Source organism: Geotrypetes seraphini, chromosome 11 (genome assembly GCF_902459505.1).
Source record: "Geotrypetes seraphini chromosome 11, aGeoSer1.1, whole genome shotgun sequence".
Lineage (NCBI taxonomy): Eukaryota > Metazoa > Chordata > Amphibia > Gymnophiona > Dermophiidae > Geotrypetes > Geotrypetes seraphini.
In genome coordinates, this window is record NC_047094.1 from 71325815 (window position 1) to 71339076 (window position 13262).

General features: G+C 46.5%; 1 protein-coding gene across 2 annotated transcripts in view; it reads left to right on the plus strand.

Moving 5' to 3' along the window:
* LOC117345580 (zinc finger protein 850-like) overlaps positions 1-11130 on the plus strand; it is a 249153-nt gene extending 238023 nt beyond the window's left edge. The window contains exons 9-10 of one of the 2 annotated variants that reach the window (XM_033914425.1): positions 7031-7531; positions 7688-11130. In XM_033914425.1, the coding sequence (XP_033770316.1) occupies positions 7031-7531; positions 7688-11007 (3821 nt within the window). In that variant the 3' untranslated portion in view covers positions 11008-11130. Of the gene's footprint in view, positions 1-7030 lie in introns of both variants that reach the window. The other variant, XM_033914426.1, reaches the window with a different exon arrangement.
* The last annotated feature ends 2132 nt before the right edge of the window (positions 11131-13262 follow it).

Genomic DNA, 13262 nt, shown 5'->3' on the forward strand with positions numbered 1-13262 from the left:
ACCTCTGGGTCCTTACCATCATCAGGGAAGGGTACTCTCTTCAATTCCATCGGGTCCCTCCAGACCACCCTCCAAGAGAGTATCCTTCCAATTTGACCCAGACTGCCCTTCTTCTTCAGGAAGCTCAGCTTTGCTCTGGCTTCGAGCCGTCGAGCCGTCGAGCCGGTCCCTGTGGACCAACACAACCGGGGGTTTTACTCCCGATACTTCCTTGTTCCGAAGAAGACGGGCGATCTGCGTCCCATTCTGGATCTCAGGATCTTCAACAAGTTCCTGGTCAAGGAGAGATTTCGCATGCTGACCCTTGCTTCTCTCTACCCCCTCCTCGAGCAGAACGACTAGTTATGCTCTCTGGATCTCAAGGAGGCCTACTCCCACATTCCCATTCATCCGGCCTCTCGCAAGTTCCTCAGATTTCGGGTGGGACATCTACATCTGCAGTATCGAGTGCTTCCATTCGGCCTGTCCTCATCTCCCAGAGTCTTCACGAAGTGTCTGGTAGTAGTGGCCGCTGCACTCCGGAGCCAGGATCTTCAAGTTTTTCCCTATCTCGACGACTGGCTCATCAAAGCCGCCTCGGCTCCAGGGGTCATCTCAGCGACTTTAACCACCATTTGGTTCCTGCAGAGTTTGGGCTTCGAGATCAACTTTCCCAAATCTCATCTGCAGCCTACCCAGTCTCTTCCCTTCATGGGGGCGGTTCTGGATACCATTCAACTCAGAGCATTCCTTCCCCCTCAGCGCATGGAGGCTCTTCTTCATCTCTGCCAGTCTGTATCTTCTCGCCAGTCCATCTCGGCGAGACACATGATGGTTCTCCTGGGCCACATGGCCTCTTCAGTTCATGTGACGCCTTTTGCCAGACTTCACCTCAGAATTCCTCAGTTGACACTGGCTTCTCAATGGACACAGGTGTCGGATCCTTTGACTCGTCACATCATTGTCACTCCTGCTCTTCAGCAGTCTCTGCTTTGGTGGATGACCTCTTCGAATCTCTCCTGAGGTTTGCTGTTTCACACTCCTCCCCACCAGCAGGTTCTTACAAGCGATTCCTCAACCTATGCATGGGGAGCTCATCTGGATGGGCTTCGCACTCAGGGATTCTGGACCAGTGCGGACAGACTCCATCAAATCAATCTTCTGGAGCTCAGAGCCATCTTCAATGCTCTTCAGGCTTTTCAGCGTCTGCTTCATGACATGGTGGTCCTCATTCGCACAGACAACCAGGTCGCCATGTATTATGTCAACAAGCAAGGGGGCACGGGATCGGCCTCCTTCTGTCAGGAAGCTCTCAGAGTCTGGGATTGGGCGGTTCGCCACAACGCCTTCCTCAAAGCTGTCTACATTCAGGGGAAGGACAATGTCTTGGCGGACAATTTAAGTCGTCTCCTCCAGCCTCACGAATGGACACTCCATTCCAGGCCCCTTCATCTGATCTTCTCTCAGTGGGGGACGCCTCAGATAGACCTCTTTGCTGCTCCCCACAACTTCAAGCTGCCTCAATTTTGCTCCAGGATCTACACTCCTCATCGACTCGAGGCGGATGCCTTTCTGCTGGATTGGGGGAATCGCTTTCTGTATGCATTTCCTCCGTTTCCGCTCATTCAAAAGACTCTGGTCAAGCTGAAGTCAGACCGTGCCACCATGATTCTGATAGCTCCTTGGTGGCCCAGACAGCCTTGGTACTCCCTTCTACTTCAACTCAGCAGCAGGGAGCCATTCCTTCTTCCAGTGTTTCCTTCACTGCTTACTCAGCATCAGGGATCTCTACTTCATCCCAACCTGCAGTCTCTCCACCTGACAGCTTGGTTCCTCTCAACGTAACTCCTCACCAGTTTTCTCAGGCGGTGAGGGATGTGTTGGAGGCTTCCCGGAAGCCTGCTACTCGACAATGCTACTCCCAAAAATGGACTAGATTTTCTTCCTGGTGTGTTTCTAATCGTAAGGAGCCCCAGCGTGCCTCCCTATCTTCTGTATTGGACTATCTTCTACACCTATCTCAGTCTGGCCTCAAGTCTACTTCGATTCGAGTCCACCTGAGTGCTATTGTGACTTTCCATCAGCCTCTACAAGGGAAACTCTCTCTGCTCATCCTGTGGTTTCCAGATTTATGAAAGGACTTTTCCATGTCAATTCCCCTCTCAAACCTCCAGTGGTTTGGGATCTCAACGTTGTCCTTTCTCACCTTATGAAACCAAGTTTTTCACTTGGAAAGTGGTTTTTCTAGTGGCCCTCACGTCTGCTCGCAGGGTCAGTGAGCTTCAGGCCTTAGTGGCAGATACACCTTTCACAGTATTCCATCATGACAAGGTGGTCCTTCACACTCATCCGAAATTCCTGCCTAAAGTTGTCCACTGAATTTCATCTCAACCAATCCATAGTTCTTCCTGTGTTTTTTCCAAAGCCTCATTCTCATCCTGGAGAATCTGCTCTTCACACTCTGGACTGTAAGCGTGCTTTGGCTTTCTACCTGGATTGCACCAAACCACACAGAACTGCTCCTCAACTTTTTGTCTCCTTTGATCCGAACAAGTTGGGACGCCCTGTCTCGAAGCGTACCCTCTCAAACTAGATGGCGGCTTGCATCTCTTTCAGCTATGCCCAGGCTGGATTACCCCTTCCCTGTAAGGTCACAGTGTTCCCTCTAAGGTGAGCGCATGAGCGATCGCTCACAATTTTCAGTGGCGTCGCTCATACGCTTTCCCCTGTCGCTCACTCGAGGGGAGAGGAAGCGGCGGCGGCGGCCTGTATTTTAAAAAGTTAAAAGATGCAGCGGCGGCTCCTCTCAAGATCCCCGACTGCATCGGACTTCCGACGCAGGTGGGGATTCGTGAGAGGAGCCGCTGCCACGTCTTCAGTGTCCTACCAAGGGGGGAGGGAGGGCGGTCCACCCCGGCTGTGCACCCGCCCTAAGGCTACAGTCGGAGAGGAAGTTCGGGCCAGCCAATCGCTGCCTGGCTGGGCGGAACTTCCTCTCCGACGGCAGAATTGACGTCGGGGGATTGCTGGTTGGCCCGGTGGGACGCAGAGAGAGCTTGGGGCAGCCGTGGCGGTGGCTTTTGGGCCTGTTTCCCCCGATGGTTGCGGCGGTGGCTTTGGGGCCTGTTTCCCCTGATGGTGGCAGCAGTGGCTTTGTGGAGGGTAGGGAGAAAGAGAGGAGGCAGGCAGGGAGACGGTAGGGAAACAGAAAAAAAGAAAGGGGGCATCAAGAGGAAAAAAAAGAAAGAAAGGGCAAGGAGAGAGGAAGAAAAAGTTAGGGGAGGGAATAGGAGAGGAAGCATACAGGCTGAAAGAAGGGAAGAAAGATTGGATGCACAGTCAGAAGATGAAAGTGCAACCAGAGACTCATGAAATCCACCAGACAAGGTAAGAAAAATGATTTTATTTTAAATTTAATGATGTCTGAATTTATATATGCTGTCTATATTTTGCACTATGGCCCCCTTTTACTAAATCGCAATAGTGTTTTTTAGCGCAGGGATCCTAAGAGCGTCGAGAGCAGCGCTGGGCATTTAGCGCAGTTCCCTGCGCTAAAAACTGTTATTGTGGTTTAATAAAAAGGATGGGGGTATATTTGTCTATTTTTGTATGGTTGTTACTGAGGTGACAATGCATAGAGTCATCTGCCTTGACCTCTTTGAAAAAAACCCAGAATAGGAATGATAATTAACATTTTCTCAGCGTATAGTGTGCTTTGTGTTTTTTAATTTTATTGTTGGTAGATCATTTTGACTTGGTCATTTTAAAGTAGCTCACAAGCTCAAAAAGTTTGGGCACCTCTGAGCTAGAGCGTTGAAACTGTGTATTTCTGGTGCTCTGGGGGGAGGAGTTAAGATGGCGGCAGCGTGAAGCTTGCGATTACACCAGTGGTCCGGGACAGTTTCTTTACCTACTTCGTGATGCCTCACCCTAAACGGAAGGATAGCATCCGAGCCGAGCCCTCTGTGGCCCGGACGTCTACCCCCGTTCAGCGTTCTATCCTGGACTTTGCTGCAGCTTCTTTTGGCCCCGAAACTCCAGGAGGTAGTCTCGGGCTCTCTCCTGCCGGAAGAGCGGCTGGGGATTTTGGGCAGGAGGTTTCTCTCTCCCCTCCGGAGCCTGCTCCGCCCCCGCACCCTGCTCAATTTGCAGCCCGAATGGAGGCTTCCTCTGCGGAAGTGAACGCTGGGGAGACCCCGTTTCAGGGGCTCGGAATCGCGAGAGTAGGAGAACAGGGGGAAGTGAGAGCCAGTATTGTTACTGGCTCTGAAACACCTAAATCGGAGGCGATTACCCTCGAGAAGATTTGGGATTCTCTCGAGAGGCTAAACAACCAGGTAGCCAGATCTTCACGTGACCTGACAACTCTTGTAAGTACTGTGGACGCTTTGGGGAAATCCTTGGAGAAAACTAAAGATGAATTTTCAACGGAGATAAAAGAGGTTAAGGACAATGTGGTAAATATGCAAGCTATAATTTTGAGTAAAAAAATTGAACAAATAGAAAATTACAACCGAAGATTGAATTTGCGTCTGTTGAACTTCCCGAAGGCGTTGGGGGTTACACCTATAGATATGTGGAAAAGGTATTTTATTGAAGTATTAAAGTTTTCCCCTGAACATATACCTTCACTTAATAGAATTTATTATTTGCCGAAAAAAAAAAATTGAAGGAACCGACCCAGGTGCAGAGGAACGTTTGACAATAGGCGCTTTAAATGTTACTGAACTATTAGAAACTACTCTTTCCGAATCCACAGAGAGAGCCACAATGTTCATATCTTTTGTTTTCGAACAAGATATGAATGCAATTATGCGTTTATATTTCCGAAATCCTCAACAAATGTTTCTTGGAAAGAAAGTATGGATTTTTCCAGATGTCACGAGAACAACGCAGGAGCGAAGAAAATTATTCTTAGCAATGAGAGTAGAGACTTTGACCCTTGGAGCGACATTCTTATTAGCATATCCATGCAAATTTTAATTAAATATCAAGGTGTTAAATATGTCTACTATGCACCAGAACAGTTACGAACCTTTTTAGATTTAAAGAATCTTGCTACCCGGAATGTTTAAGAGTAGGAAGAAAAGAGGACTGTTAAGCCTTTCAAGAATACAGTTATTACTTATGTTTGTTATCTCTTCAATATATTCATCTCCTCTCCCTCCAGAGTTAGTGGTCTAAGAAAGAATGAAATTTTCCTGATAGCAGTAATTGTGAGTCTATTTAATTTGTTTCTTTTCTGTTTGACTTGTACAAGAGGAATATTCTTGTGAATTATGTAAAATTTCAATAAATAAATAATAAAAAAAAGAAAAGAAACTGTGTATTTCTATTTTATCCCCCCTTTTACAAAACTGTGGAGCGTTTTATAGCGCAAGCCATTGTAGTAGCACACTACAGTTTTGTAAAAGGGTGAGGGGTTAGTTTGTGATGACATATTCCATACTAGGCGAAGGTGTTTTCTGTGTTCTGTATGTTCGAAAAACATGGTTTTCTGTTAGGATTGACGGTGTAGGATTGATCTGTGCTGGTCTGGCTTGTTTAGTTTTACAATGGGTGTATTGATGTACTGCTCACTGCAATATGTAAGATGCTGCCTTTTCCTAGGAACTCATGTGTGACGTGTGGTTTGCTACTAAAAATCATGTTTTTCTTACAGATGGGGGGGGTGCAAAAAAATGATGGGCCCCGGGTGTTACATATGCTAGGTACGCCACTGTATGTAAAGATACCAGAAAGCTGGTGTAGCAAAAACTTTAAGTAAATTGTTATTCTTCTAAGCTTTGAGTATTTAACCCTCCCACAATCTCACGGGCACTCGTTTCAAGTTTATTGAGATTTTGATTTAAACGCAATATCAAATATTTTCAATGCATAACACAAAAATAAATTTGGGGAAATAAATAAAACCATTTTAACAATAAATATACAAACATATCCATAGATGATTAAAATTACATAAGGAGTACAAGGATAAACTACATTTGTTTAAAAATGCGTCCTCCGTGCCTCCTCATAAATTTGTGGAGTATGTAACTTGTCGCTCATGCATATTTTTTTTTGCACACACCTCATCAATCCTTAGAGGGAACATTGGTCACAGCCCATAAGATCAGAGCAATGGCGGCCTCTGTAGCCTTCCTCAGATCGACACCGATTGAGGAGATTTGTAAGGCTGCCACTTGGTCCTCGGTTCATACATTCACCTCTCATTATTGTCTGGATATTTTCTCCAGATGGGATGGACAGTTTGGCCAAACAGTGTTACAAAATTTATTCTCCTAAGTTGCCAACTCTCCCACCATCCCATTGAGGTTAGCTTGGAGGTCACCCACTAGTGAGAATACCTGCCTGCTTGTCCTGGGATAAAGCAATGTTACTTATCGTAACAGTTGTTATCCAGGGACAGCAGGCAGCTATTCTCACATCCCACCCACCTCCCCTGGGTTGGCTTCTCTGCTAGCTACCTGAACTGAGGAGACACGCCCGATGCAGCGGGCGGGAAGGCACTGGCGCATGCGCGGTGCGGGCATCTCGAAACTTCTGAGTTTCTGCAAGCAAGAATGCTTGTGAGACGTCCGTATCGGGGCTCTGTCGGATAACATCACCCACTAGTGAGAATAGCTGCCTGCTGTCCGTGGATAACAACTGTTACGGTAAGTAACATTGCTTTCTCCTGCGATCACCTGTCCTGTTGTCCCCACACACAGCTTTGGGACGCCGTCTCTGAAAATGGGAAATTTCGGTGTCGAAAAGCTATGTGTGAGGAAAATGGACAGGGGATCTGAAAAAGGGACAATCCCGTTCAAAACCTTAGTTATGACCAACCCAGCCCCAAAACATTTTAATTTTGATGGTCTAAGAAAAATTGGATCCGTTGGAAAATAGGACACAGATGAATATTAATCTTGTAACTATCTGGTTAAAGTTAACCTTAGTTGTGCTTTTCAGTTTGTAACATTTACTGCATTATGATTCTCATAGGAATAAGATTTAAATATAGTATTACCAGTATATCTAATGTCTATTCCCTTCTATTCTTTAACAGTGCCTTCTAAACCTATAATGGTTTACACCTGTTCCTGTTGCAAGATGAGTTATAGTAATCAGGACTATCTAAGTAAACATTTTAACCTAAAACATTTATCCGCAGATTTTAAGACAAGTACAAAAGTTAGAGGTGGGCCTACAACCAAAAACAGCAAATCTCAAGTCTCTACAGAACAGGAATCTATCTGTATAAAAAAAGTCATGGCTACAGCTACTTTTGTGACAGAAAAACAGAGGTTCCATGGAAGCCAATATAGAAAGGTTTTCTCTACACTATCAAATCTGATAACACCCCAAAGAAAGTGCCGAGCAAGCAAGTCTTATAGAACACCGTCAGAGCTGATTGAAAACCAGAGCATGTGTGTACATTTAGAGATGTTGCCCCAGCAAACATTCTATGCATGCAGGCAGTGTGGGGATAATTTCAGTTGCCTCTCTAACCTAACCACACACCAGCGCACGCATACAGGGGAGAAATCCCATGCATGCAAGGAGTGTGGAAAGAATTTCAGTCACCTCTCTAGCCTAACCACACACCAATGCATGCATACAGGGGCGAAACCCCATGCATGCAAGGAGTGTGGGGAGAATTTCAGTCACCTCTCTAACCTAACCACACACCAACGCACGCATACAGGGGAGAAACCCCATGCATGCAAGAATTTCAGTCACCGCTCTCACCTAACCACACACCAGCGCACGCATACAGGGGAGAAACCCCATGCATGCAAGGAGTGTGGGAAGAATTTCAGCCGCTGCTCTAGCCTAACCATACACCAGCGCACACATACAGGGGAGAAACCCCATGCATGCAAGGAGTGTGGGAAGAATTTCAATCTGCTATCTAGCCTAACCATACACCAGCGCACACATACAAGGGAGAAACACCATGCATGCAAGGAGTGTGGGAAGAATTTCAGTTGCCGCTCTAGCCTAACCATACACCAGCGCACGCATACAGGGGAGAAAACCCATGCATGCAAGGAGTGTGGGAAGAATTTCAGTTGCCGCTCTAGCCTAACCATACACCAGCGCACGCATACAGGGGAGAAACCCCATGCATGCAAGGAGTGTGGGAAGAATTTCAGTTGCCGCTCTCACCTAACCACACACCAGCGCACGCATACAGGGGAGAAACCCCATGCATGCAAGGAGTGTGGGAAGAATTTCAGTTGCCGCTCTAGCCTAACCATACACCAGCGCACGCATACAGGGGAGAAACCCCATGCATGCAAGGAGTGTGGGAAGAATTTCAGTTGCCGCTCTAGCCTAACCATACACCAGCGCACGCATACAGGGGAGAAACCCCATGCATGCAAGGAGTGTGGGAAGAATTTCAGTTGCCGCTCTAGCCTAACCATACACCAGCGCACGCATACAGGGGAGAAACCCCATGCATGCAAGGAGTGTGGGAAGAATTTCAGTTGCCGCTCTCACCTAACCACACACCAGCGCACGCATACAGGGGAGAAACCCCATGCATGCAAGGAGTGTGGGAAGAATTTCAGTTGCCGCTCTAGCCTAACCATACACCAGCGCACACATACAAGGGAGAAACACCATGCATGCAAGGAGTGTGGGAAGAATTTCAGTTGCCGCTCTAGCCTAACCATACACCAGCGCACGCAAACAGGGGAGAAAACCCATGCATGCAAGGAGTGTGGGAAGAATTTCAGTTGCCGCTCTAGCCTAACCATACACCAGCGCACGCATACAGGGGAGAAACCCCATGCATGCAAGGAGTGTGGGAAGAATTTCAGTTGCCGCTCTCACCTAACCACACACCAGCGCACGCATACAGGGGAGAAACCCCATGCATGCAAGGAGTGTGGGAAGAATTTCAGTTGCCGCTCTAGCCTAACCATACACCAGCGCACGCATACAGGGGAGAAACCCCATGCATGCAAGGAGTGTGGGAAGAATTTCAGTTGCCGCTCTAGCCTAACCATACACCAGCGCACGCATACAGGGGAGAAACCCCATGCATGCAAGGAGTGTGGGAAGAATTTCAGTTGCCGCTCTAGCCTAACCATACACCAGCGCACGCATACAGGGGAGAAACCCCATGCATGCAAGGAGTGTGGGAAGAATTTCAGTTGCCGCTCTCACCTAACCACACACCAGCGCACGCATACAGGGGAGAAACCCCATGCATGCAAGGAGTGTGGGAAGAATTTCAGTTGCCGCTCTAGCCTAACCATACACCAGCGCACGCATACAGGGGAGAAACCCCATGCATGCAAGGAGTGTGGGAAGAATTTCAGTCACCACTCTCACCTAACCAACCACCAGCGTACGCATACAGGGGAGAAACCCCATTCATGCAAGGAGTGTGGGAAGAATTTCAGTTGCCGCTCTAGCCTAACCATACACCAGCGTACGCATACAGGGGAGAAACCCCATGCATGCAAGGAGTGTGGGAAGAATTTCAGTCACCACTCTCACCTAACCAACCACCAGCGTACGCATACAGGGGAGAAACCCCATGCATGCAAGGAGTGTGGGAAGAATTTCAGTCGCCGCTCTAGCCTAACCATACACCAGCGCACGCATACAGGGGAGAAACCCCATGCATGCAAGGAGTGTGGGAAGAATTTCAGTTGCCGCTCTAGCCTAACCATACACCAGCGCACGCATACAGGGGAGAAACCCCATGCATGCAAGGAGTGTGGGAAGAATTTCAGTCAGCTATCTAACCTAATCACACACCAGCGTACGCATACAGGGGAGAAACCCCATGCATGCAAGGAGTGTGGGAAGAATTTCAGTCAACACTCTCACCTAACCAAGCACCAGCGTACGCATACAGGGGAGAAACCCCATTCATGCAAGGAGTGTGGGAAGAATTTCAGTTGCCGCTCTAGCCTAACCATACACCAGCGTACGCATACAGGGGAGAAACCCCATGCATGCAAGGAGTGTGGGAAGAATTTCAGTTGCCGCTCTAGCCTAACCATACACCAGCGCACGCATACAGGGGAGAAACCCCATGCATGCAAGGAGTGTGGGAAGAATTTCAGTTGCCGCTCTAGCCTAACCATACACCAGCGCACGCATACAGGGGAGAAACCCCATGCATGCAAGGAGTGTGGGAAGAATTTCAGTCGCCGCTCTCACCTAACCACACACCAGCGCATGCATACAGGGGAGAAACCCCATGCATGCAAGGAGTGTGGGAAGAATTTCAGTCACCGATGTAGCATAACCATACACCAGCGCACGCATACAGGGGAGAAACCCCATGAATGCAAGGAGTGTGGGAAGAATTTCAGTCAGCTATCTAGCCTAACCATACACCAGCGTACGCATACAGGGGAGAAACCCCATGCATGCAAGGAGTGTGGGAAGAATTTCAGTCACCGCTCTCACCTAATCACACACCAGCGCACGCATACAGGGGAGAAACCCCATGCATGCAAGGAGTGTGGGAAGAATTTCAGTCAGCTATCTAGCCTAACCATACACCAGCGTACGCATACAGGGGAGAAACCCCATGCATGCAAGGAGTGTGGGAAGAATTTCAGTCGCCGCTCTCACCTAATCACACACCAGCGCACGCATACAGGGGAGAAACCCCATGCATTCAAGGAGTGTGGGAAGAATTTCAGTCACCGATGTAGCCTAACCATACACCAGCGCACGCATACAGGGGAGAAACCCCATGCATGCAAGGAGTGTGGGAAGAATTTCAGTCGCCGCTCTCACCTAATCACACACCAGCGCACGCATACAGGGGAGAAACCCCATGCATGCAAGGAGTGTGGGAAGAATTTCAGTTGCCGCTCTAGCCTAACCATACACCAGCGCACGCATACAGGGGAGAAACCCCATGCATGCAAGGAGTGTGGGAAGAATTTCAGTCGCCTCTCTAACCTAACCACACACCAGTGCATACATACCAGGGATAAAAAATGCAATGCCAGAGAATTGGATACTTTGCTAAATGGAAAACAATCACAACGCCACCACTACTAATAAAAAGTATTAGTGCCCAGGGACTAGTCTGTTCTATGTGTAGATAATTTTCTTGGTATAAAAGGATCTTTATTAATCCAAATAATATTGGAGGCACCTGACCTGATAAACATGAAAATTTTCAAGTGCATCTTGATGTGTTGCTTCTTTCAAGAGGGTCTCTTTATGCAATAAGTGTTGGAGTTGGAGTTTCAAATCATATGAGGCACCAGAAAACAATCAAAAATAGCCAAATACAAAATAATACTTCTTTAGCAACAAATCCTCATTTCATATATCATATAGCAATTTTCTCACACCGAAGGTCCTCAGAACGCCACACTAAAGCATTTAGATAATGTAACCAGTGTGGTAGCACTCCTCACTGGAACCTTTGGATCGGCGTGTATTATTTTTAACTTTTTATATGTCTTTTATAGCTTTGTTTTCTTTTAAAGTGACAGTGCTTACACTTAAAACAGTTGATAATAATTTAGTTTAAAGTGAAACTTAGCTTCAAAACATTTTTGCATCCATCCCCTCCGACGCATTTCATTCTTCCTCAGGGTCGGGGATATTAGATTTCCTAAGCCTCACCTATCAAAATATATAATGCTAACTTACCAAAATGTTCAAGCGTTTAGCATTTAGCTTACTCCATTTAAAGATTCTGCCAAGGCTGTCAATATGGCCAGGGCGTTACTAACAGTGCTAAAGAAGGGAATACTCCCTTGACCTGCAGGGAGCCCAACCACCAATCAGAACAAGGCAAACTCGTTCTTTGATCTTAATACACACTCCCAGAGAAGATCTATTCAGCTAACGTCATCCACTAGTTTCATTCAACCCTTGGGGAATCTTAGTATTTAATTCAAACATCCAGTGGAGTTCTTTAAGATTCAGAGTATGCTCGGTATTGCCACCCTCCCACCCAACATGCACAGTGTCAATAACTCTCCATTTAGGTGTAAGCACTGTCACTTTAAAAGAAAACAAAGCTATAAAAGTCATATAAAAAGTTAAAAATAATACACACGGATCCAAAGGTTCGGAGGAGTGCTACCATACTGGTTACATTATCTAAATGCTTTAGTGTGGCATTCTGAGTACATTAGATATGAGAAAATTGCTAAATGATATATGAAATGAGGATTTGTTGCTAAAGAAGTATTATTTTGGAGTTGGAGTTTACCATTAGCAGTGAATCTGAGAAACTGCAATAAACTTCAATATGCCTAGCCTATGAGATCAATTCACGTCATTGTATATACAAATTTAGCTCATTTAAAGTTGCTACCTTGGGGAAAAACTCTGCCTACAGTGAATATGCAAAGAATTTCAGGTAATTAACCTACCATATACCAGTACATAAATACAGTACAGGACTGCCTGAAGAGTGAAAGAGTGCAGTGCTACTGGGAACAAGAAGAGCCTGTCGGGGGGGGGGGGCATCTGCTAGTTTGGGGTGGGAAGGAGGAAATCGCAAGGGGAGAGCACTGGAGAGATGCTGCACTGTGGGGATGAGGAAAAGGAAAGAAAAATGCCAGACCTTTGGGGAAGAAAGAGAAGCTAGACTGCAGGAAGGAGAGGAGAGATATAGCAGACCATGGGAAGGGGAGAGATGCCAGAACACTGGAAGGGGAAGGGAAGAACAGAGATGCAAGACTTTGGTAGGGGGGAGGAAGGAAGGAAAAAAGCAGAGAGATGCCATACTGTGGGAAGAGGAGAAAAAGATAGGCCATAGGAAATGGGAAGACTGAGGAAGGAGATGGTGCACAGGAAGGGGTGGGGAAGGTAAGAGATGGAAGAAATGCTGTTTATGGATAAATATGAATAGAGAAGAAAGAGGGAAGAGATGGTACACATGGATAGATGGGAAGGGAAAGGAAGACTTGGAAATAGATTTGAGAACATTGAATATTAAAAGTTAATGCCAAAAATGGATATAGTTTAGAAAGTAAAGAAAAAACTACAAATGGATAAGAAGATCCTGGAAACAGAGTTAAAAGCACAGATAGAATAAAGTACAACCAGAGACTGGGAAAAGATGATTAGAAAAAAAAATTCACCAGACAGCAAAGAAAGGAAAAATGATTTTATTTTAGTGATTGAAATGTGTCAGTTTTGAGAATTTACATCTACTGTCTATATTTTTCCACTGTTCAGGAAGAAATACATTTTTTTCTATTTCTCTGGTGTTCTACTACATGCAGAGTCTGGCATTTTAGGGTTTGTATGTGTATATTAGTATAAGCTGTCCCTGGGTTAAGAATGTC